The sequence below is a fragment of the Salvelinus fontinalis genome, chromosome 1 (genome assembly GCF_029448725.1).
Source record: "Salvelinus fontinalis isolate EN_2023a chromosome 1, ASM2944872v1, whole genome shotgun sequence".
Taxonomy (NCBI): Eukaryota; Metazoa; Chordata; class Actinopteri; order Salmoniformes; family Salmonidae; genus Salvelinus; species Salvelinus fontinalis.
This window is the reverse complement of record NC_074665.1, coordinates 40,854,697-40,881,070: the sequence shown is the minus strand read 5'-3', so window position 1 is coordinate 40,881,070 and position 26,374 is coordinate 40,854,697. Positions and strand designations below refer to the sequence as shown.

General features: G+C 42.3%; 3 protein-coding genes across 12 annotated transcripts in view; 1 reads left to right on the top strand and 2 right to left on the bottom strand.

The window, feature by feature from the left end:
• kif22 (kinesin family member 22) overlaps positions 1-569 on the bottom strand; it is a 41,658-nt gene extending 41,089 nt beyond the window's left edge. The window contains exon 1 of the mRNA XM_055921214.1: positions 486-569. The gene's annotated coding sequence lies outside the window, so the exon portion shown is untranslated. The remainder of the gene's footprint in view (positions 1-485) is intronic.
• Positions 68-25,202, top strand: pagr1 (PAXIP1 associated glutamate-rich protein 1). Of its 6 annotated transcripts, none has more exons than XM_055921264.1 (5): positions 68-247; positions 2,201-2,382; positions 17,955-18,285; positions 21,787-21,875; positions 24,226-25,202. In XM_055921264.1, exons 2-5 carry the CDS (start codon positions 2,217-2,219, stop codon positions 24,471-24,473), a joined length of 834 nt encoding a protein of 277 aa, XP_055777239.1. In that variant the 5' UTR covers positions 68-247; positions 2,201-2,216; the 3' UTR covers positions 24,474-25,202. The 6 variants fall into 6 exon arrangements, with proteins under 6 accessions (XP_055777239.1, XP_055777230.1, XP_055777214.1 ...); XM_055921255.1 differs by having other exon boundaries at positions 2,196-2,382; XM_055921239.1 differs by lacking the exon at positions 68-247 and adding an exon at positions 259-442 and having other exon boundaries at positions 2,196-2,382.
• tlcd3bb (TLC domain containing 3Bb) overlaps positions 24,637-26,374 on the bottom strand; it is a 56,875-nt gene continuing 55,137 nt past the window's right edge. For all 5 annotated transcript variants that reach the window (XM_055921298.1, XM_055921291.1, XM_055921286.1 and 2 more), the window contains exon 7: positions 24,637-26,374. In XM_055921298.1, the coding sequence (XP_055777273.1) occupies positions 26,128-26,374 (247 nt within the window). In that variant the 3' untranslated portion in view covers positions 24,637-26,127.

The window sequence follows — 26,374 nt, the reverse complement described above, 5'->3', positions numbered from 1 at the left end:
TGATACCTGATATCATGAAGCTTGGAAATTAATAATTATTTTTGGATGCACGGTTCCTTACGCCCCGCCCCCACTGTCTGTGTCTCGTTTCTCCAGAAAATGGCGCTGTGTTTACGTCTGTGTGTCTCCCATCTGCTTAGTTTTGAATGTTTAGACTTTTGATGCATTTATCAATTACTAACTGGTAGGATAATTTGCGTTTATCTACCCGATCTATCTGCGAAAACAGACTGACAATTGGATCAAGGTAGCAAACGTAATATCTTGCAATAGTTTCTTACAGTGACAATTGCAATGCATGTTCCTGCTCACTAACATATAGTTAGTTAGCTGACTAAACTCCACTCCATGGTGAAGGAAGTTTATGTTGAACTCCAGCAACGGAGTGAAGCAGAGACCAGGCTTTGTGGAATTCAGCTCCGACTACATCGATTCGCCCAAGGTCAATACTTTAAACGTGCTTAATTCTGAAACGCTTAACTTACCTATATTTGTCCTCAGTGTAGTTGCATGGTTTTGTTTGTTTGCTGAAATTCATACTTTTTTAATAACTTGTTTGCTCATTGCTGTTGATCTAAGATGGCAACTCATCGCATGTGCCAGTTGAATCTCAACAAGGAAACCAGTCTGTGGTTGTATTTGATTAACGTTTATTGAAAAAGTATGGATTTCAGCAAACAAAGAAAGGCAGGCAACTACAGAGGATACACATAAGTACAAGGTACATGTTTCGTAATTCAATTATTTTGAAGTATTGACCTTAGGCAAATCGATTGTAGTCGGACTTGAATTCCACAAAGCCTGGTCTCTGCTCCACTCCTTTGGTGGAGTTCATCAGAAACGTCTTCACCATGGAGTGGAGTTTAGTCAGCTAGCATACAGTTAACTTAGCTAGCTGACTTTAATAACATGTAATGTGTAGCTAGGCTAATAGTAGGCAAAACAAACATATTTTCACGATTTCACTATCATCCAAATCTATCAATCATATCATGTTTTTTTGGCTCATTCAGTCGTTTTTACCTGATTTAAGTAGAATTCTGTCCAAATGAATAATCAATATGTTGAAATATATTGATATGTTGAAGACCAAGACATAAAAAAAATACTCTCTGTACACATGTCAGATGTGTGTTCAGCTTACTTGTATTTAGCTAAATTAGTACATTTAAAACTGCTCACTCATTGATGAGCTGGTTTTACTGTAATTAATAGAGCGCACGCAAATTAATCAACCACATCGATATTGTATTGAAATCAATGGAACTTGGAAAATACCCGTGGCAACATGTCCCGTTTAAACTCTTCTAAGAGACAAACCTCAAACTTCGGTATACTACATATCAGTCGATATGTATTCAACCTCTTTGTTATGGTAAGCCTAAATACGTTCAGGAGTAAAAATGTGCTCAACAAGTCATGATAAGTTGCATGGACTCACTCTGTGTGCAATAGTGTTTAACATTATTTTTTAAATGGCTACCTCATGTCAGTACCCTACACATACAAGTATCTGTAAGGTCCCTCAGTTGAGCAGTGAATTTGAAAAACAGATTCGACCACAAAGACCAGGGAGGTTTTCCAATGCCTCGCAAAGAAGGGCACCTATTGGTAGATGAGTGTAAAAAGATAAAAAGCTGAATATCCCTTTGAGCATGGTGAAGTTATTAATTACACTTTGGATTGGTGTATCAAAACACCCAGTCAAGTGGTTGTCTCACAATGATCAACAATCAATTTGACCGAGCTTGAAGAATTTTGAAAAAAATAATGGGCAAATGTTGCACAATCCAGGTGTGGAGACTTACCCAGAAAGACTCACAGCTGTAATCGCTGCCAAAGATGCCTTTTTTGTTGTTGAAATAAGTCAAGGGGTATGAATACCTTCTGAAGGCACTGTATTTCTTATTACCTTAGCCATGGAGACAGTTTAAAAGTGTTCATAAATATAATTTAACCAGGGAATCTAGACTAGAGTTTCCATAGGGACTGTGGAGCAGGCTGATCATTCAGCGTCCATGTAATAGCCAGGCTATTTTTCTGACCCAAAATTTCTCCATAAGCTGTGTTGAAAGACACTTTCTCAACATAGATCAGTTTTTTTTTATATGCATGTCTTCTGTCCTAGGGGTGGGTTTGTAGCAAACATTACTGTTACTGGTGCTAACATGTAACTCAACTCAAACTCTCTCTAGCATAGTAGCAACATCAAGATAATGCAGGCTGCAGAGGCTACTACAGACTCCTCACTGAGAGAGGGAATAGAGGTGCTTGGAGTGGGGGACAGTGAGAAACCCACTGGTCGGGAAGAGGAAGGTGACGAAGACGGGACAGATGTGGCAGCTGCAAAAGCAGAGGAGACCAAATCAGAGGATGCAAAAGGTAGGCCCCTCTGGGGTAATGCTAACTACACATTCACAACTTTATGGGAAGAAAGAAGCCTCTACCTAGCTAGCTGCTTTAAGTCCTAAGTGTCCTCAATGGGCTCTATTTTCAGCTAACGTTAAGCCAGCGCAATTGTGAAACGCACGCTTGTTTGCAATTTCGACCTGTTAAAGTCTGCGTTCTTCTATATTCAAACCCTAGCACCAGGATTGGTAATTTACCTGTCTTATATGAGCTCGCTTGCGCTGAGGTGGGAGGGGTGTCAATATCTGAGGTGTTTCCTTAAAAAGGTGCGCCAAAGTGCCATTTTCAGTATGGGCTGGTGTGGCTATTTAAGACTAACTGAAAGCTGGTCTTAGCAGTAACAAGGTTTGTTATGACAGGATTTTGACAACGAAAGTCCAGCCTATCCAGCCGTGGTGCACAGTGGCCATATGCACATGGAACAAGAGAGGTGTGCTTTTTGTGGCCGTAAACCTCGTATTTAGAAACATATATTTTTATAGCCTCCCCTCCTCTCAATGAAGGCAGTTTATTTTGTCATGCCCAATGCATTCGCCAGGTAGTCAAGATTATCGATAAAAGGTTTGGCTCGTGAGACCGCTTCGAAATAAATCTTAATCACCAAAGCTTTATTGAAAGATTAATTGTGGTAGCAGCAAAACAGTGAGCGGACATCCCCTTTTTATCTATGTAGACTATTACATTATTTTAGCCTGCTCCTTTTATTATTTTGGATGTGCATAAAAACCCATCGGTAGGCTATATGCCCATCATGGAACGAGAGTTGAGATAATCCGGTGACACTCCTATTTAGAAACATTTAAGTTATTTTCCTGTAACAAATGCTTGTTTTCTGTTTTAGTTCGATTTTTTTTTTGAAGCCCTTAGTAGGCTATCCTTACCGAAATATAACGAAAGCTGGTTCAACAGCAATGTGTCTGGTGTCTTTCTTATCCTGGCCATGCATTAGCCAAGTAGTCTATCCATAAAAGGTTTTTAAATGGTATACACGTGAGGCTTTTGCCAATATGCTTCTGCATTATTCACAATTCACATAGGTCTACCTGCAATGCATACATACATTTAGCTTGAATTCCTCCCCATTTCCAAAGAGCGCCTCTTGTCCGGCTACCAAAGACGCGCTCCTCCAAACGTAGGCTGTTAACATTTTTCAGTCCATTAACGCCATATGAATGTCAGGCCTAGGATATATCTTGCTTATTGAGAATGTGCCTCACACATACAATACCATTTACGGGAGCCTAGTATTTTTTTATTTGAGAAGTGCGATGCGTGAAGGCCTATACTCGTTAAAGCCAGTTGCAATGTTGACTGTCAACACTCCAAACATATTGAGTAAACACCGGATTTTTTTTGTAACTGTTGCCTATGCTATTTAATCCCTTACACTCGTGGGAATTGGCCTATATAGATAAGGCTAAATTGAGATCTTTCTTTCAGAAGAAATATGGAAATGCATAACCATGGTAGCAATTAAAAGGTAACAGTTTGGAGATTATGGGACAGTTACTAGACTAAAGGTGAGGACACAACAGTTCACCTGACAGAAGACTGAATCCGAACATTACACTGTTGATTTTATGCGCATTCTACATTTACTGTACTTTTCAACTCGTTTTGTTGATAACAAAATCTGAAAATACTCTATATACATTCAGTAGCATAACGAGCAAATGTGGAGTAGGTGCAACAAGGTTTTGAGTGTGTACAGTTGAGTCATTTTAATGCACTTTTATGAATCAAAGAAGAATCTTAAACTATAAGGTCCATTTTTTTTCCCAGCTCTCCTAGCTGTGCGGTTGTGGAAGTATAGAAAGCACACTTGTAGATGTTTTGTTTGGAACACAACCCTGCATCTCTGCCTTTACACAATGTACTGTTGTTGTTTACGCAATCCAAAAACTGTCCATTATCTGGTTCAGGTGGGTGTAATTTGAAAGCTTGTTCTATTGCCAACACGACTAGCTAAATTATAAAATATGATATTACAGTGTTAGGCTTTCACTAGGTAATTCAGAGAAGCAGGTTGTAGTTTTGGTGAGAGTAGAATGGAGTCATGAGTGCATTCAGTTACATGTTCCACGGCAAATTTTCTTCACAATACAACAAATATAACCTAATTCTGTTCAGGACAACCCAGGATATAGTGCCATGACATCTTGTAACTGTACATCAAACATAGTGATCATAAACGTTGACACTGTATATTACATTCGTTTTATCATTATGGAAATGTGAAGTGCACATTTAGACTCATGGATGTTTGGCTTGCATGTATGACATCAAAGCGGTATTTATTATAATCCTCAACGTCTCATCCTTCAAAATACATAGAGTCCTCGTAATTTACAGCATTTCCCTCACTCAGACAACAAAAACATTTGTTAAAGTTGCCCATTTAGCGGGAGGGAGGGGGCAACCTCTTGTATCGCGCGGTGCTTAAGTTCAGAACGGCTGTCAGTCAAAACCAATACAGAGCTGTGAAGCGGAGAACCTGTACAGCCACTGCGTTCCAATTTAGGCGCTTATCAGTGTCCAAATCTGCCATTTTCAAGCCGTATACTGGTATGAATGTAAAGGGCTACTAATCTGTAGTGTCAATCCACAATGAACTAGGAGGAGAATATTCCGTGCCCTCAGCCGAATTGGAGTTGATGACCGTCAATAACCTACAGAGCGTATTGACGCAAAGACCGTCAATAACCTAAAGAACTTCAGACAAACGCATGCAGTATTAAGCCATGGAACGCCTTGCTTGGCCAGTGAGTGGCCAAGCCCTCATCACAACTACAACTTGTTTATTTACCAAAACCCACAGCATTTCGCGCCACTGCCAGCAATTGCGCTTATAATAATTGCTTGTGAAGATATTTCTGGCTCACCCCCGGACCCCACTCCCGAGTGGCGCAGTGGTCTAAGGCACTGCATTTCAGTGTTAGAGGTGTCACTACAGACCCTGGTTCGATCCCGGGCTGTATCACAACCGGCCGTGATCGGGAGTCCCGTAGGGCGGCGCACAATTGGCCCAGCGTCGTTCGAGTTTGGCCGGGGTAGGCCGTCATTGTAAATAAGAGTTTGTTCTTAATTAACTGACCTCCCTAGTAAAATGAAGGTTACACACACACACACTGACCAAAAAGTTATTTTGTTAGCATTTACGCATGTCTCCATTACCAGTAAAACATAATGAAAACCTATTCCTTTCACTTACTGACTTGCTGTGCTGTTTCATTGTTCATTTGTTTAGTCGTTTATTGTGCCTAATCCTTATTGTGGCTAGCTTCACAACACACAACCCCGGTCCATTTCACTAGCCAAATGAAGCTAGCTGGCTGTAACGTTAGCTTTGGACAACAAGGTTAAGTAGCTAGCTAGCTATTTATTTTCATGAACTGTTCAATTTCAACAGGTGAACAACAAGTGGCAACCTAGCTAATACTTACTCAGAAGGATTCCTAAATCATTGGTAAGAATAAATGTAAAAAGTTTCTACTTGTCATTGTTTTCAAGCTGGTTGTATTGGTGCTAGCTAGGTACCAAGCTAAAGCTAGCTACCCCAGAAGTTGCGGTCGAACAAATTATGCTTTATTACCAACGCGGTTTTGTAAACACATCGTTTGTGGCCGGTGTTTGTGTGTTTGCTGACTTCTTTTGCACAGCTTTGACAGTGCTACTGTATCTTTTTTGACGCGCAAAGACCCAAACGGCGTTCCATAGTATGTATGTCGTGAAGCTAATAGCAGTGATGCTATTACTGTGTAACTCCGGTAGGGCAACATCTGAAATATAACGCACTTGGTAGTGTGTACCGGTGCTCGACCAGTCGGCGAAAGCCAACATCACCCACGACAGAACGGTTGATTGTCAAGGGCAGTGAATTCCATTATCTTGGCTTTAATGGATTTCGCCTTTGAGTTGTCTCGCTGAAATGCTCTTACTCTTTCAAATGACTGCTCGACTTGACTGCTCAATCCACATGGCAGACATTGTGGGATAGGTTATTTATTTATTTTTATTTTACCTTTATTTAACTAGGCAAGTCAGTTAAGAACAAATTCTTATTTTCAATGACGGCCTAGGAACAGTGGGTTAACTGCCTGTTCAGGGGCAGAACGACAGATTTGTACCTTGTCAGCTCGGGGATTTGAACTTGCAACCTTTCGGTTACTAGTCCAACGCTCTAACCACTAGGCTACCCTGTGTTGCGCACAATTTTACCTGGATTCATTACATCATGTACCTTCGTTATATAGGTGTACACGTCAGCTTTGACATCGGTTTTGCACATCGGGCGTTAAACTAGGCATCGGCCGATAGCGATGTTGACATTTTTACTCATATCGTCCGATTCCGATATGTTCACTTATATATCGTGCATCCCTACTATGTATAGCTTCGTAAGACTAAAATGACCAACCACCCAGCTTTGGAGTAGTTGGAAGTCTGTTTTTGAGAGGAGCTGGCTACTGTGGGAGACTTCTAGTAATTGTGCTAAGCTAACTATGTGCTAACTTCAATCATCTCCAAACTACACGCTGAGACAGAAATTAGTTCGTCTGACTGAGAAAAACAACCTAAATCTCCCAGTATTCCTTTAAGCCATATCAGTGTCTGGAATAATATTCAACATTCTTTCTGCCATGAGTCATTTATAAGTCATTATTTTTAAAACAATATCTTGACAATACATTGTCAAATGCTCATTTGCAATCGATGATTAAAAACGTACTCACCAATTATTGCGGTCACGTTTTCAGGATCTGATCTCTTTTCCCCCCCCCATCTTATTCCCTTATAGCTTTTGCCACCTAGAATTGTTCAAATGAAAAAAGTTCAACGTGTCAAATAATTATCTAAAGTCATGATGACACAGCCCGATATTTAAATTTGAGTTAGGTCTGAAGATGACTCTGGCTTAGCTGTACAATGATACAAATATTACATACCTATAACGATTGTCCCATAGGATTAGAATGAGTAGAACGGACATTCCCATCCAAAACAGTGTTGGTTTGTGTGAACAGCAAGTAGACCCTTTTTCACAGACGATCTATCTCTGGCCCAACACCCATTATCCTTATACAGTGCATTTAGATAGTATTCATACCCAAGAAGACTCGAAGGCTATAATTGCAGCCAAAGGTGCTTCAACAAAGTTCTGAGTAAATGGTCTGAATACTTATGTAAATGTGATGTTTTAGTTTATTTTTAATACATTTGCAAAAAATTAATAATAACCAGTTTTTGCTTTGTCATTATGGGGTATTGTGTGTTCGATGGGGTTGAAGTCAGGGCTCTGTTACAGGCCAGTCAAGTTCTTCCACACCGATCTCGATAAACCATTTCTGTATGGACCTCGCTTTGCGCATGGGGGCATTATCATGCTGAAACAGGAAAGGGCCTTCCCAAACTGTTGCCACACAGTTGGAAGCACAGAATCGCCTAGAATGTCGTTGTATGCTGTAGCGGTAAGATTTCCCTTCACTGAAACTATGGGGCTTAGCCCGAACCAAGATAAACAGCCCCAGACCATTATTCCTCCTCCCCTAAACTTTACAGTTTGCAAGGTGCATTCGGGCAGGTATCGTTCTCCTGGCTTCAGCCAAACCCAGATTTGTTCGTCGGACTGGCAGATGGTAAACTGTAATTCATCACGCCAGAGAACAAGTTTACACTTCTCCAGAGTCCAATGGCGGCAGGCTTTACATCACTCGAGCCAACGCTTGGCATTGCGCATGGTGATTTTAGGCTTGTGTGTGGCCGCTCGACCATGGAAACCCATTTCATGAAGCTTACGACAAACAGTTCTTGTGCTGCTGTTGCTTCCAGAGGCATATTGGAACTCGGTAGTGAGTGTTGCAACCGAGGACAGACGATTTTACGCACTTCAGCACTCGGCGGTACCGTTCTGTGAGCTTGTGTGGCCTACCACTTCGCGGCTGAGCTGTTGTTGCTCCAAGATGTTTTCACATCACAATAACAGCACTTAAAGTGGACCGGGACAGCTCTAGCAGGGCAGAAATTTGACGAACTGACGTGTTGGAAAGGTTGCATCCTATGACGGTGCCACGTTGAAAGTCACTGACCTCTTCAGTATGGGCCATTCTACTGCCAATGTTTGTCTATGGAGATTTACATGGCTGTGTGCTCGATTTTATTCACCTGTCAGCCACAGGTGTGGCTGAAATAGCCGAATCTGATAATTTGAAGGGGTGTCCACATACTTTTGGTGATGTAGTGTAGCTCAGGCAGTAGGAAGCTTTCCCATCCATTTATATGCAGAGGATACAGTCTCATACTCAGCTGGCACTTCCCTGGATTCTGCGTTAAACGCTCTGCAACAAAGCTTTCTCTGCCCTTGACCTTTGTTTTGGAGGTGTTCAGAACAAGGTTTTGTGGATCATTAAGAAGAATGCTCCAACCCCCCCCCCCCAACCGGTGTGATTACTACCTCTGAGGGTTTAGAGCTTGAGGTAGTCACTTCATACAAGTACTTGGGTGTATGGCTAGATGGTACACTGTCCTTCTCTCAGCACATATCCAAGCTGCAGACTAAGGTGAAATCTAGACTTGCTTTCCTCTATTGTAATCACTCTTTCACCCCAGCTGCCTAACTAACCCTGATTCAGATAACCATCCATAGATTGGCAAGTAAGGGTGGTCTTAAGCAGCTTGATGTTCTTTACCATTCGGCCATTCAGATTTGCCAACAATGCTCCTTATAGGACACATCACTGTATTCTACCGTATACTCCTCTGTAAACTGTCCATCTCTGTATACCCGGCGTGAGACCCACTGGTTGATGCTTATTTATAAAATCCTTTTAGGCCTCACTCCCCCCTATCTGAGATATCTACTGCAACCCTCATCCTCCACATACAACACCCGTTTTGCCAGTCACATTCTGTTAAAGGTCCCCAAAGCTCACACATCCCTGGGTCGCTCCTCTTTTCAGTTCGCTGCAGCTAGCGACCGGAACGAGCTGCAACAAACACTCAAACTGGACAGTTTTATCTCCATCTCTTCATTCAAAGACTCAATCATGGACACTCTTATTGACAATTGTGGCTGCTTTACGTGATGTATTGTCGCGCTTACTTTTTTGCCTTTCGTACCATGTTTGTGCTGCTACCGTGTTGTTGCCATGTTGTGTTGTCTTAGGTCTCTCTTTATCTAGTGTTGTCTCTCTTGTCGTGATGTTTTTTTCCCTACATTTTTATTTTAAATCCCCCGTCTCAGCAGGAGGCCTTTTGCTGTAAATAAGAATTTGTTCTTAATTGACTTGCCTAGTTAAATAAAGTTTTAAAAAAAATATTCGCACCCAGGCCAGGAGCTAGTACTTGATACACAGCCTTTGGCCAAGATAACTGCTGACAAATGCTTCTTGTAGCCGTCAATGAGCTTGCTGCACTTGTCTACTGGCAATTTGTCCCACTCTTCAGCTGTGTTTGAGGGGTGCATAATTAACTTCTTAGGGATGAGACGGGCTGAAATCCGGTTAACGGGATCGATTTGACAACAGCCAGTGAAAGTGCAGGGCGCCAAATTCAAACAACAGAAATCTCAAAATAAAATTCCTCAAACATACAAGTATTTTACACCATTTTAAAGATAAACTTGTTGTTAATCCCACCACAGTGTCCGATTTCAAGAAGGCTTTACGACGAAAGCATACCATGCGATTATGTTAGGTCAGCACCTAGTCGCCGAAAACAACAGCCATTTTTCCAGCCAAAGAGAGGAGTCACAAAAAGCAGAAATAGAGAAAATGAATCACTAACCTTTGATCTTCATCAGATGACACTCATAGGACTTCATGTTACACAATACATGTTTGTTTTGTTCGATAAAGTTCATATTTGTATCCAAAAATCTCAGTTTACATTGGCACCTTATGTTCAGTAATGTTTTGCTTCCAAAACATCCGGTGATTTTGCAGAGAGCCACATCAATTTACAGAAATACTCATCATAAAAGTTGATGAAAATACAAGAGTTATACATGGAATTAAAGATATACTTCTCCTTAATGCAACCGCTGTGTCAGATTTCAAAAAAGCTTTACGGAAAAAGCCTGTAACAAGGTTCTAAAGACTGTTGACATCTAGTGGAAGCCTTAGGAAGTGCAATGAACCAAATGTACACTGTATCTTGGATAGGCAAAGACTTAAATCTACAAACCTCAGATTTCCCACTTCCTGGTTGAATTTTTTTCTCCGGTTTTTGCCTGCCATATGTGTTCTGTTATACTCACAGACATCATTCAAACAGTTTTAGAAACGTCAGAGTGTTTTCTATCCAAATCTACTAATAATATGCATATCTTAGCTTCTGGGCCTGAGTAGCAGGCAGTTTACTCTGGGCACCTTATTCATCCAAGCTACTCAATACTGCCCCCCCATCCATAAGAAGTTAATTAAGCCATTATACCACGGCTAAGGGTTGTTCTTAGGCACGACACAACAAAGTGCCTGGACACAGCCCTTAGCCGTGGTATATTGGCCATATATCACAAACCCCAGAAATGCCTTACTGCTATTATAAACTGGTTACCAACTTAATTAGAGCAGTAAAAATATATGTTGTGGTATACGGTCTGATATACCACGGCTGTCAGCCAATCAGGATTCAGGGCTCGAACCAACCAGTTTATAATTTAGTCTAGAGTCTAGACCAACTGCTACCATAGGTTTTCTATGGGATTCAGATCTGGACTCATTGCTGGCCCCTCCAGAACAGTCCAGCATTTTTTCCTTAACCCTTCCTAGATGCTTTTTGATCTGTGTTTGGGGTTGTACTAATGAAAGACCCAAAACCTTTGACAGAGACCAAGGTTTTGGACACTGGGTTGAACATTGGACTCCAAAACACCTTGCACATTCAAGGCCCTCCGCAACAGAGGTCTCAAAGACACCCCACTGCATTATCGAATAGAGGTCGACCGATTATGATTTTTCAACACCGATACCGATTATTGGAGGACCCAAAAAAAGCCGATACCGATTAATCGGCCGATTTTAAAAATATATATTTTTTATATATATATATTTGTAATAATGACAATACTGAATGAACACTTATTTTAACTTAATATAATACATCACTAAAATCAATTTAGTATCAAATAAATAATGAAACATGTTCAATTTGGTTTAAATAATGCAAAAGCAAGGTGTTGGAGAAGAAAGAAAGTGCAATATGTGATGTAAAAAAAGCTAACGTTTAAGTTCCTTGCTCAGAACATGAGAACATATGAAAGCTGGTGGTTCCTTTTAACATGAGTCTTCAATATTCCCAGGTAAGAAGTTTTAGGTTGTAGTTATTATAGGACTATTTCTCTCTATACCATTTGTATTTCATATACCTTTGACAATTGGATGTTCTAATAGGTACTTTAGTATTGCCAGCCTAATCTCGGGATAGGCTTGAAGTCAAGCATTGCGAAGAGCTGCTGGCAAACGCAGTAAAGTGTTGTTTGAATGAATGCTTACGAGCCTGCTGCTGCCTACCACCGCTCAGTCAGACTGCTCTATCAAATCAGACTTAATTATAATATAATAACACACAGAAATACAAGCCTTAGGTCATTAATATGGTAAAATCCGGAAACTTGTAATTTCGAAAACAAAACGTTTATTCTTTCAGTGAAATACGTAAGTGTTCTGTATTTTATCTAATGGGTGGCATCCATAAGTCTAAATATTGCTGTTAAGTCATAATTACGTAAAATTCTGCCAAATTAGTTCGCAACGAGCCAGGCGGAACAAACTGTTGCATATACCCTGACTCTGTTGCACAGAACGCAAGAGAAGTGACACAATTTCCCTACCTCCGCCATGTTTTAGGCATGTTTAGGTGGGTTTTCTTGTCTTTCTTTCAGATGTTTACCTACAACCAAGATCAGGTAGTTGATTATTCATTGTAGCCTAGGTCTAATACACTGAACAAAAATATTAATGCAACATGCAACAATTTCAAAGATTTTACTGAGATACAGTTAATATTTTTTTGTTTTTATTTAACCTTTATTTAACTAGGCAAGTCAGTTAAAGAACAAATTCTTATTTACAATGAAGGCGTACCAAAAGGCAAAAGGCCTCCTGCGGGGATGGGGGCTGGGATTAAAAATAAAATAAAAAATACCGTGTGGCAGCAACACATGAGAGCACAGCATGGTAGCAACAACATGGCAGCAGCGCAAAACAGGGTACAAACATTATTGGGCACAGACAACAGCACAAAGAGCAAGAAGGTAGAGACAACAATATAACGCGCAAACTGTCAAATCAAATTTTATTGGTCACATACACATGGTTAGCAGATGTTAATGCAAGTGTAGCGAAATGCTTGTGCTTCTAGTTCCGACAGTGCAGCAATATCTAACAAATTCACAACGACTACCTTATACACACAATGTAAGGGAATGGAGTAAGAATATGTACATATAAATATATGGATGCGCGATGGCATAGGCAAGGTGCAATAGATGGTATAAAATACAGTATGTACTTATGAGATGAGTAATTTAGGATATTAAAACATTAGTGGCTTTATTTAGTGACTAGTGATATCTTTATTAAATCAATTTAAGTGGCCAGTGATTTGAGTCTGTATGTTGACAGCAGCCTCTGTTAGTGATGGCTGTTTAACAGTCTGATGGCCTTGAGATAGAAGCTGTTTTTCAGTCTCTCGGTCCCAGCTTTGATGCACCTGTACTGACCTCGCCTTCTGGATGGTAGCAGGGTGAACAGGCAGTGGCTCAGGTGGTTGTTGTCCTTGATGATCTTTTTGGCCTTCCTGTGACATCGGGTGCTGTAGGTGTCCTGGAGGGCAGGTAGTTTGTCCCTGGTGATGCGTTGTGCAGACCACACTACCCTCTGGCGAACCTTGCGCTTGAGGGTGGTGCAGTTTCCGTACCAGGCGGTGATACAGCCTGACAGGATGCTCTTGATTGTGCATCTGTAAAAGTTACAAGCCACATTTCTTCAGCCTCCTACGGTTGAAGAGGCACTGTTGAGCCTTTTTCACCACGCTGTCTGTGTGGGTGGACCATTTCAGTGTACGCCGAGGAACTTAACTTTCCTCCTTCTACACTGCTGTCCCGTCTTTGTTTTGTTGACGTTGAGTGAGGTTATTTTCCTGACACCACACTCCGAGGGCCCTCACCTTCTCCCTGTAGGCTGTCTCGTCATTGTTGGTAATCGAGCCTACCACTGTAGTGTCGTCTGCAAACGTGATGATTGAGTTGGAGGCTTGCATGGCCACGCAGTCGTGGGTGAACAGGGAGTACAGGAGAGGGCTGAGAAGACACCCTTGTGGGGCCCCAGCGTTGAGGATCAATGGGGTGGAGATGTTGTTTCCTACCTTCACCACCTGGGGGCGGCCCGTCAAAGTCCAGGATCCAGTTGCACAGGGTAGGGTCGAGACCCAGGGTCTCAAGCTTGATGAGTTTGGAGTGTACTATGGTGTTGAATGCTGAGCTGTAGACAATGAACAGCATTATTACATAGGTATTCCTCTTGTCGAGATGTGATAGGGCAGTGTGATGGCGATTGCATCGTCTGTAGACCTATTGGGACGGTAAGCAAATTGGACTGTGTCTAGGGTATCAAGTAGGGTGGAGGTGATATGATCCTTGACTAGTCTCTCAAAGCACTTGAAGATGACAGAAGTGAGTGCTACGGGGCGATAGTCATGTCAGTTACCTTAGCTATTTTGGAAACAGGAACAATGGTGGCCATCTTGAAGCATATGGGGACAGCAGACTGGGATAGGGATTGATTGAATATGTCCGTAAACACACTAGCCAGCTGGTCTGCGCATGATTTGAGGACGTGGCTAGGGATGTCTGGGCCGGCAGCCTTGCGAGGGTTAACACATTTAAATGTTTTACTCATGTCGGCCACGGAGAAGGAGATCCCACAGTCTTTGTTAGCGGGCCGTGTCGGTGGCACTGTATTGTCATTTACATTTACATTTTACATTTAAGTCATTTAGCAGATGCTCTTATCCAGAGCGACTTACAAATTGGAAAGTTCATACACATTCATCCTTGTCCCCTCGTGGGAATTGAACCCTGGTCCCCCCGTGGGAATTGAACCCACAACCCTGGCGTTGCAAGCGCCATGCTCTACCAACTGAGCCACACGGGACGTCGTCTGCAAACTTGATGTCCTCAAAGAAGTTGTTTAATTTGTCTGGGAGCAAGACGTTGATGTCCGCGATGAGGCTGGTTTTCTTTTTGTAATCCGTGGTTGACTGTAGACCCTGCCACATACATCTCGTGTTTGAGCCGTTGAATTGCGACTCTACTTTGACTCTATACTGACGCTTTTCTTGTTTAATTGCCTTGCGGAGGGAATAACTACACTGTTTGTATTCGGTCATGTTTCCAGTCGCCTTGCCATGATTAAATGCTGTGCGGGTAAACAAGAAATATCATAGTCAACAAAGCATGCAGGAGTCATGAGGCAGATAGCAAAATGCACAAGAAAAAATATATAATGACCTGGGGCTAGCCATTGTAAGTTCAGAGTCACTCGCCCCAACAGTGCAAGTGTGCTGGAGGCGAGCGAAAGCTTGTGAGAGAGGGGGGAGTGTGGTAGGGGTACCTGTACCAGACTGGGAGACAAGCCAGGGCAGACCGTGATCAGATCGCCAGGTGGAATCCAAACAGCAGTGCAGCAGGCAACGGGAGTCGGTATCATACCCACTTTGGAGAAGCTTTTACTTCTTTTGGCTGATTTCTTGTAGAAAATGCCAGTGGATGGTCTTTGAACAGCAGGGGGAAGCTTCAAGGCCTCTGGATTTGGGTGGGGTAACCTGCCATTTGTTGGGCTCAAAGGCCTCGACACCTCAGTACTAATTGAAGTTGTATCTGGTCTGTCTCAGTTCCAGGTTGGATGGTGTCCTTGGTAGTGTTAATCCTTCCAGGTAATTTTGTCCAACATTAGGTTGTAGGTTTCGAGTTTTGATCTGGAGTGAAGGTTATGCTATGGAGAGTAGCATCCTGTATATGTCGCTGCCGAAAAATTCTAGTTTCTTACTCCAAATCTATCTTTTTGCAAGAAACATGTTGAAAAATGTGAGAGCTCACTGTGTCTCTCTCGCTCTCTCTTTTTCTATTCATATAAGGCAATCAGTCAATTGAAATAAATACATTTGGCTCTAAATCTATGAATTTCACATGACTGGGAATACAGATATGCATCTGTTGATCACAGATACCTTAAGTTAGGGGCGTGATTCAGAAAACCAGTCAGTATCTGGTTTGACCACCATTTGCCTCATGCAGCGCAACACATCTCCTTCGCAAAGAGTTGATCAGGCTGTTGATTGTGGCCTGTTGAATGTTGTCCCACTCCTCTTCAATGGCTGTGCGAAGTTGCTGGATATTGGCTGGAACTGGAACACGCTGTCGTACACGTAGATCCAGAGCATCCCAAACATGCGCAAATGGTTGACATGTCTGATTATGCAGGCCATGGAAGAACTGGGACATTTTCCGCTGCTAGGAATTGTGTACAGACTTGCGACATGAGGCTGTGCATTATCATGCTACAACATGAGGTAATGGCGGCAGATGAATGGCACGACAGTGGGCCTCAGGATCTCGTCACGGTATCTCTGTGCATTCAAATTGTCATCGATAAAATGCAATTGGGTTCGTTGTCCATAGCTTATGCCTGCCCATACCATAACCCCACCACCACCACCATGGGGCTCACCCACACATCTGCCATCTGCCTGGTAAAGTTGAATCTGTGAGGTGCACACTTCTCCAGTGTGCCAGTGGCCATCGAAAGGTGAGCATTTGCCCATTGAAGTCGGCTACGACGCTGAACTGCTGTCAGGTCAAGACCCTGGTGAGGACGACGAGCATGCAGATGAGCTTCCCTGAGACGGTCTCCGACAGTCTGTGCAGAACTTCTTTGGTTGTGCAAACCCACAGATCATCAGCTGTCCGAGTGGCTGGTCTCAGACGATTCCCAAGCTGGATTTGGAGGTCCTGGACTGGCGTGGTTACATGTGGTCTGCGGTTGTGAGGCCGGTTGGACGTACTACCAAAATCTCTAAAACGACGGCTACGGTAGAGAAATTAACATGTCCACCAGAGCTGTTGAATTTTATAACTGCAGCCATCATACCAATTGCATACTCTCTCAACCTGAGACATCTCTGGCATTGTGTTGTGTGACAAAACTGCACATTATAGAATGACATTTTGTCCCCAGCACAAGGTGCACATGTGTAATGATCATGCTGTTTAATCAGCTTCTTGATATGCCACACCTGTCAGGTGGATGGATTATCTTGGTAAAGGAGAAGTGCTCACTAACAGGGATGTTGAGACTCCCGAGTGGCGCGGCGGTCTAAGGCACTGCATCTCAATACTAGAGGTGTCACCACAGACTCGATTCCAGGCTGGATCACAACCGGCCTTGGTTGGGAGTCCCATAGGGCAGCGCACAATTGGCCCAGCATCGTCCGGGTTAGGGTTTGGCTGGGGTAGGCCGTCATTGTAAATAAGAATTTGCTCTTAACTGACTTGCTTAGTGAAATAAAAGGTTACATAGAATTACAGAGAAGCTTTTTGTGGGTACGGAACATTTTGCGTTTTCTATTTAGGGCCTATGCAACCATACGAATTATCGATTAATAGTAATTAACTTATAATTTACACATTTTTTATTTTACCGTTATTTTACCAGGTAAGTTGACTGAGAACACGTTCTCATTTGCAGCAACGACCTGGGGAATAGTTACAGGGGAGAGGAGGGGGATGAATGAGCCAATTGTAAACGGGGGGTTATTAGGTGACCATGATGGTAAGAGGGCCAGATTGGGAATTTAGCCAGGACACCGGGGTTAACACCCCTACTCTTACGATAAGTGCCGTGGGATCTTTAATGACCTCAGAGAGTCAGGAAACCCGTTTAACGTCCCATCCGAAAGACGGCACCCTACACAGGGCAGTGTCCCCAATCACTACCCTGGGGCATTGGGTTATTTTTAGACCAGAGGAAAGAGTGCCTCCTACTGGCCCTCCAACACCACTTCCAGCAGCATCTGGTCTCCCATCCAGGGACTGACCAGGACCAACCCTGCTTAGCTTCAGAAGCAAGCCAGTAGTGGTATGCAGGGTGGTATGCTGCTGGCTATCTGTCTTTACTGTTCCCTTGCCAAATTCACGCATCGCCACTGGCATTTCGCCCACCCCACCGAATACCCAATTCGAAAAATAACGACAGATTGCGGCTGGATGATATTTCACAAAAGCGGGAAAGGTGTCAAACAAGACATGCTCGTATTTAGTTTTTCCGTCAACATTTTTGGGATTTTAAAAAAGGGCCTATTATTTATAGTTATTTCATTTATACTTATACTTGGGATATTGTTTTGTAACAGGAAAGGTAAAAAGAATAGCCGGAGGGCGTCCTTGGATGAGTTTTTCATGGTTGCAAATACCACCGCAATTCAAGAATGACACACTAACTTACTAACACACATGCATGCTTCTGTCCGATTCATCTGTTTTTTTCCAGATGGAGACAAAGGTGGAGATGCGATGGAAGGAGAGGGGCAGAAGGGGGAGATGGAAGCAGACAGCAAGATGGAGGGAGCCGATCGAAAGCAGGTGGAGCGAGAGTGGGAAATCGCCTACAGCGATGACGAAATCGAGGACCCCAAAAACTGGATGCCCCCTCCTGACGAAATCAAAAGACTGTATGAGCTCCTTTCAAAAGGGGAGAAGCTGGAACTGAACTTTGTGCCCCTTCCTCGAAGACCGCCTACACCTGAGAGGACCCCCTCTCCCGAGAGGGATGATGAGGACGAGGCGGCAAAAGAGAGGGAGAGGGAGGATAGAGAGCGCAAGTGAGTTGTGTATTCATTTATATCTAAGGTTGGTTATGTTTCCTTCTAGCTCTGGTCCAGGAGGACTACGGTAAGCAGAGTTGTGTTCATTGTGGTACGCAATGGAAAAGCAAAATTAGCGTTTCTTATTGAACAAGTCTAGGGGCTCTATTTTCAAACACACTTTAGTTTGCAATTGCGTCATGTAAAAACTGGCACACTGGCACTTTTTTAAAATATTACGAGCAGCAAAACAGTAAAGACATTCCCCTTTTTTTTTTATATATTGGACATTATTTTTGTCCAGCTTCTGTGAAAAGTTTGGATGCCCAATGCATGAAAGGTGTTAGCGACTAGGGAAGCGTGTTTAGGAACAAGTTATTTAACGACTTATTGTTTTTCGTTGATAATTTTGTAAAAAAAAATGCACCTTCCACTTTCTTTTGTTGAATCTCGGGAATTACAATCACTGTCCAAGGTTCTGAATCTGCTTGTAAGATGTTTGTTTTTTAACCTTTCATGTTGCAAAGTCACTACTGGCCATTTCAATGGCGATGGTAGGCTATTGCTACAATGCCTTCAGAAAGTATTCACACCTTTTTACTTTTCAGATTTTGTTGTTACATTTTATCCCATTTCAAATTCAGGTTGTATTACACACAATACCCCATAATGTCAAAGTTTAATTATGTTCTTCCAAAATGTTCCCAATTAATTACAAATGATAAGCTGAATTGTCTTGAGTCAATAAGTATTCAACCCCTTTTATGGCAAGCCTAAATAAGTTCAGGTGTAGAAATGTGCTTAACAAGTCACATAATTAGTTGCATGGACTCACTGTGTGCGATTTAATAGGTTTTAACATGATTTTTGAATGACTACCCTAGTCGAGCAGTGAATTTCAAAAACAGATTCAACCAAAGCAGACACTAAATATCCCTTTGAGCGTGGTGAAGTTATTAATTACACTTTGGATGGTGTATCAATACACCCAGTCACTACAAAGATACAGGCATCCTTCCTAACTTAGTTGCCGGAGAATAAAGAAACCACTCAGGGATTTCCCCATGAGGCCAATGGTGACTTTAAAACAGGAGTTTAATGGCTGTGATGGGAAAAACTGAGGATGGATCAACAACAGGTGCAGTTACTCCACAATAGTAACCTTATTAACAGTGAAAACAAGGAAACCTGTACAAAACACATTCCACAACATGCATCCTGTTTGCAACAAGGCACTAAAGTAATACTACAATTTTTTTTTGTAAAACAAACATTTTGTCCTGAAGTGTTATGTTTGGGGAAAATCCAATACAACACATTACTGAGTACCACTCCATATTTTCAAGCATAGTGGTGGCTGCATTATGTTATGGGTATGCTTGTAATCGTTTTTCCGGATAAAAAAAGAAACGGAATGGATCTGAGCACAGGCAAAATCCTAGAGGAAAACCTGGTTCATTCTGCTTTCCACCAGACACTGGAAGATTAGTTCACCTTTCAGCAGGACAATAACCTAAAACACAAGGCCAAATCTACACTGGAGTTGCTTATCAATAAGACAGTGAATGTTTGAGTGGCCGAGTTACAATTCTGACTTAAATCTATGGCAAGACCTGAAAATGGCAAGACCTGAAAATGGTTGTCTAGCAATAATCTACAACCAATTTGACAGAGCTGGGAGAATTTTGAAAAGATGAATGGGCAAATGTTGCACAATCCAGGTGTGGAACGCTCTTACAGACTTACCCAGAAAGACTCCCAGCTGTAATCACTGCCAAAGGTGCTTCTACAAAGTATTGACCCTTGAGTGCGAATACTTATGTAACTTAGATATCTGTATTTAATTTAATACATTTCTAAAAACAGGGGGTATTGTGTATAGATGGGTGCACCTTTATTTATTTAATCAATTTTGAATTCTGGCTGTAACAACAAAATGTGGAATAAGTCAAGGGATATGAATACTTTCTGAAGGCACTGAGCGTATTTCCATATTTAAGCCATGCAATTACTTAACAGGTGGGGGCCACAATCTCAACTCATCATGAGGGGCCACAGTGGCTTGCAGGTCTGCATACCCTGCATACCCAGATCCACAGGCGTTCTCAGAGATTTGCTGGTTAGTCACTTTGAAAACAAGAGTCAGTCCAGTCCGTCTTTTGTTGGCCAATAAGGAAGGCTGCAATTGTGTGGGCCCAATAAGTTTTTTGGGGAAAATAATAGTGAAACTATCATTCCACTATTACTGTAGATCATTTTCTGAAAATACAATGCAAAAATATTACATAACTCTTTTAATATACAATTTATGTTCATAACGCTGGGCAACATGGGCCTGGGAGACTCACATGGATATTGGTATCCACAGTACTCCACCAATTATAAATGTTTCAACTCAATACTTCTTGTTTTCCCCTTAAACATTTTTTTGTACATAAATGTACTATTTAAGCTTTTGTGTAGAATTGCAGAAAATTTGCTTAAACTGCAAAAATGGCTCTTCGATGCCAAGAGGCGGGCCTTTAAAATGTGTCTTCCCAGACTTGGTCCGGCCTTGCATTGCCGAGGTCATAGAAAAACTCCTTGTATGCTATTTTCAAGTTGTGTTCTGATGAATTTGCCATCACTAAAAGGGTCTCTGGCTGGTCTCAAAAAGTTTGATTTGTGCAGTTAAAGTAAACTGTTAACTAAATGCATTATGCCAGAGCCGGCCCCTAAGCGAGATTTGGTTGGGTGGCACCCATACCTCGCGGGCAAAACATTTTACTGGGTCCGTCGTGACGGCAAAGATGTGTACTCTTATTCTAACACTCAACAGTAAGTTGAGACCCCGACTGAGTTGACTGGTCAGGGGCCCCGTTTTGGTAATTGAGGGCCGCCAGTTGCCCATCCCTGACTCAGAACAATGCGGAGTGCAAACATGTTCAACATATTTAGGAAATATGGGATAGGCCTACATTATATTTTGTGTCTGTAGGCCAGCGTTTCCTGGAGACCCTGAGGGGGTGCACGTTGTGGTTTTTGCCCTAGTATTACACAGTTGATTATTTGAATCGGCTGTGTAGTGCTAGGGCAAAAACCACAGCGTGCACCCCTCGGGGTCCCCGGACCACGTTTGGAAACACTGCTGTAGGCCATTTAAAAAAAAATTGGCTATAAATGGACTAACATTCGATTTGGATTTGCTGACAACGCAATACATAAAATGCACAACTTGAAGCAACCACACATTTAGCCATGAAGCAAGTTCTGATTGGCCAGTGAGGGGGTCAAGCCTGACAAACCTACAACTTGCTTATTTGTCAAAACCTAGCCCTTTCGCACCACAGCCAGCTGCTGCGCCCATAATTCGGGTTGTGAAAACAGCAAAATTATTTGACCCCCCCCCAAAAAAAAACTATAGTGCTACCACTTACCATTGGGTTAGGTTTGTTGAAATAGAGGCCTAGGGACTCCCCCTGTTTTTCATAAAGATAAACTATGGCAGTATGGATGACTAGTATTTTCTTTCTTTGTCAGGGCCCCATCTCCCACAGAGTTTGATTTTGATGAAGAACAGATGCAACAGACTCCAAAAAATGCTTTCATCAACCGACGCAGGACACCAGGTATGACTTTCACTTACCTCATTCTTTGTTTTGGAAGATACCTTTCATGCCACAGTATCTCACGCAACTTAGGGTCTACAAGCACTTGCCTATTGCCTAATATCGAGTCATTTTCACAGTGATTTGATGAGATCCAATTAGACTGAACCGGAGTGCAGCTAAAACTGGTGCTGGGGAATAATTGTCAAGAAGGTGGCATAATGCATTTTTCATGAAATATGTACACTACCTGACCAAAAGGTATGTGGACATCTACTTTTCGTACATCTCGTTCAAAAATCATGGGCATTAATATGGATTTGGTCCCCCCCTTTGCTGCTATAACAGGTTCCACTCTTCTGGGAAGGCTTTCCACTAGATGTTGGAGCACTGCTGCGGGGACTTGCTTCCTTTCAGCCACAAGAGCATTAGTGAGGTCGGGCACTGATGTTGGGCAATTAGGCCTGGCTCGCAGTTGGCGTTCCAATTCATTCCAAAGGTGTTCAATGAGGTTGAGGTCATGGCTCTGTGAAGGCCAGTCAAGTTCTTCCACACCCATTTCTGTATGGACCTCACCTCACTTTGTGCACAGGAGCATTGTCATGCTGAAACACGAAAATCCAAATTGTTGCCACAAAGTTGGAAGCACATAATTGTCTAGAATGTCATTGTAAGCGTTAAGATTTCTCTTCACAGGAACTAAGGGCCTGATCCATGAAAAACAGCCCCAGACCATTAATCCTCCTCCACCAAACTTTACAGCTGGCACTATGCATTCGGCAGGTAGCATTCTCTTGGCATCCGCCAAACACAGATTCGTCCGTCGGACTGCCAGATGGTGAAGCGTGATTCATCACTCCAGAGAACGGGTTTCCACTGCTCCAGAGTCCAATGGCGGCGAGCTTTACACCACTCCAGCCGACGCTTGGCATTGTGCATGAGGATGTTAGGCTTGTGTGCGGCTGCTCAGCCATGGAAACCCATTTCATGAAGCTCGAACAGTTCTTGTGCTGATGTTGCTTTCAGAGGCCGTTTGGAACTCGGAAGTGAGTGTTGCAACCGAGAACAAATGATTATACACACTTCAGCGGTCCCGTTCTGTGAGCTTGTGTGGCCTACCACTTTGCGGCTGAGCCGTTGTTACTCCTAGACGTTTACAGTTCACATTAACAGCACTTAGTTGACCAGGGCAGCAATTTGACTTGTTGGCATCCTATGACGGTGCCACGTTGAAAGTCACTGAGCTCGTCAGTTAAGGCCATACTACTGCCAATGTTTTCCTAAGGAGATTGCATGGCTATGTGCTTGATTTATACACCTGTCAGTAACGGGTGCGGCCGAAAATAGCTGAATCCACTAATTTTGAAGAGGTCTCCACATATACTTTTGTATATATAGTGTCTTGCATAAAATGTATGCCCTAATTTTCAAACTAGTTTTCTTCAAGAAAACACCTTTTCCTGTGAAAACACAGAATACTAACTCTGTTCTCCACGTGCTTGACATTTGACTTTGTTGAGGAAATTTCACCATCTGCTTCAGCGGGGTACCCGGCTCATGCCCGGAAGGCAGCCTGGTTATTAGTGCTGAGCGATTAGTGCTTTTTTTAAATCGGTTAGATTATGAAAGAATTATCACAGGTTTACAATTATTTACATTAAATGGACTATGCATTATGTGGGTTAAATCCTGTAACATAGAATAAATTAATAAGTCCCATGATAGTAGTGACTGCTACTTGTTAACCATCATTTGTTCACATTTAAATCTGTTTGTTAGTGTATTACATTTGTTTTATTTCATTCCAAGTCATCTCATCTCTATAGAGGTTCTGCCTGTGCCCTAACAAAATCACAATTTTGTAGTTCTTAAAATGAAATAAGGCGTACTTTTGACTGCTGAATACCACATATCAATCACTTAGATCATTTATTTTCTGGTAGATACCTCAAAGCAACAGCTGCTCTTTATCACCTCACGATTGCGCATTCTTCGCTCTTCTGTAGCAGGTGTGAAAGAAACACAGATCAGACAAGTTGATGCGCAACGGATTATGGTCATTGTAGTTAAGGACCACATTTTATGAGTTAAACTATGTAGAATATTGGCCTGTTGGAAACTACAACACTGCACAGTTCAGGCTGGATCTGATTCATCTCTAGAGAAACTTGTGTGACGTGAAATTCAAATAATTGACCCGATGTAGGTCAGTTACTCAGCACTACTGGTTAGCAAACAAATGCGATCACTTTTCCAACCTGGGAGTAACTCCACCCACCAGGTGAACTAAAACAAATACCCTCAATGGTTAACTGCGGTCAACCACTATCCTCATTCTGGGGTTTATTCATGCATTGTCCTCTTTTCGCAGGGTCTTCGGCTCGGTCCTCTGTCAAACGGGAGGCTAGGTTGGACAAGGTACTGTCAGATATGAAACGCCACCGCAAAATTGACGAGCACATTCTCCGGACTGGACGAGACCTCTTCAAGAGCGAGAAGAGCAGCCGGGCCGGGCCCGAGGAGGCACTCTCTCCCAACAGTCAAAAAGAGCGAGAAAAGGAGAGGGAGAGAGACAGCGACCCCAGCAAAATCTTCTCGCCAAGACAGAGGCGATATTGAGACAGGGGGAAGAACTGCAGGCCAAGAGCTTCGAAGCCTGATTTTTTTTTTATACCATTACCAATTTTGTATGATTGTGCGTTTTGTAGCCTTGTAATAAACATTACTCTTTTTTTTGTTTTTATATATATAAATCAGTGTCTTGATATAACACCCAGACAAGTTCAGAACAGAGGAGTATATTTTAGCTATAAGTTAACAATATAGCCTTCACATAAGGCTCAGAAGTTTATACGGTACATTAATACGTATTCAATTCAAAACCACAAATAAATAACATAAGCATATACAGTAAATCAGTTAAAATGCATTTTTCCCCCAATGGCAAGAACCACATAGAAATAGTTTATCGCCGTCTAGACGTTATTGTCCTATCTTCTTTCTTGCATCCAAGGTTACTGGACCACGTTTGTTTTCCTAGTATTTTATGTTTTCTGAGTGAACAGGGCTCCTGAAACCAGTGGCTCAATTAAATTTGCTCAGTACAAATAAGAAACTGAAGAAGTGGAAACAGACTCCTAAAGCAGTTTCAAGAGCTTTAGAAAGGTCAACCTATGCTAAATGCTACCAAGACAGTGTATTGATTATATTCTGGTCGATTTATGCAATTCACTAATTACAGCAGTGGTAATAAAACATGTTTTTAATTGTTTTATTAAATATTCTTGTGTAACGTCAGCCAATGAATGACAGTATGTGGAATAAATAGGGCTGCTTTTTTTGTTGTTGCACTGGCACTAACTCATTTACCTAATATGCTTCAATTACCACTCACTCAAAAGTTAAGGACCCACGTAGAGCATAGAAACCCAAAGGCCCACAAAATTGGCCATTTATTTTGTACCTCAAAATTACATTCCCTACACTGAATAAAATAACGCTGTTGCAAGGCGGCAGAGTTTAACTGCCAACAGGTGAAATGATTCATGCATTTGCTACCTGAACTACTGGAGATCAAAATGGATTAAAAAAAATAAAAAACAGGATGGGAAATCAGACACAGAACTACAATCCAAATCAACGTGAAGCTAAGAACACTTGTCACATTTTCAGTCCAAGGGAAAATTAAGTATTCCACATTAAAATAAATAAAATGTAGTACACACACAAACAATTGAGATAAGGCAGCATAATAGTCTTATGAGGTTACCTCCCTTCCACCCTGGTCACATTTGTTAAGTGTACAGAGGATACAGATAAATACTAACAAGTCAAAATACTGCTTGGAGAGGTCGTTTCTTGTTACTAAGCCGAATCAGGCCTTTCTATCTACAGCAATGTACTAAACATACCAGTATAATACATTCCTAACTTACCTCCTAGGCAGACAGGATTTCATTTGATCTACATGAGGACGCTCTCCACTTCTCACTCGCTATACTTCTTTCAGGCTAATCTCTCTCCATTCTCAACGTGCATCAGGGGGAACAATAGCTTCTGATGCCTTTGTTGTGTGCTGTTCAATGTGCAAACGCTCGCCTTTATTCGCACAAGCAGAATATCGGTATTGAGTATAGATTCTGGCAACAAAGACCGTACCATTTGAAGCATTTCGAAACTCATGCTTGTTCAAAGTCTCACTACCTTTCGTTCCCTTTCAACCTCACCCATCGGTACATTATCCCCAACTCCTTCCTTACCGCTCACCCTCTTCTCAGTGAGAGTCTGACTTTTGCTCTGTGGCATGAGTGCTGTACCCATTGGCGGGCTGGGACGGCGCCAAGTCATCCTTGGCGGTGACCGGGGGCCTCCGGGAGCGGGAAGAGCCAGTGAAGAGTCGCAGGGCCCCTCGGCAAATGAGGGAGAACCAGTAGACCTGGGGGGCCATGAGCATAGCTGCGCCCAGGTTAACTTGCCAGGGCACGTTGAAAGGAACCATGTGGAGGGGAATGGACGCATAC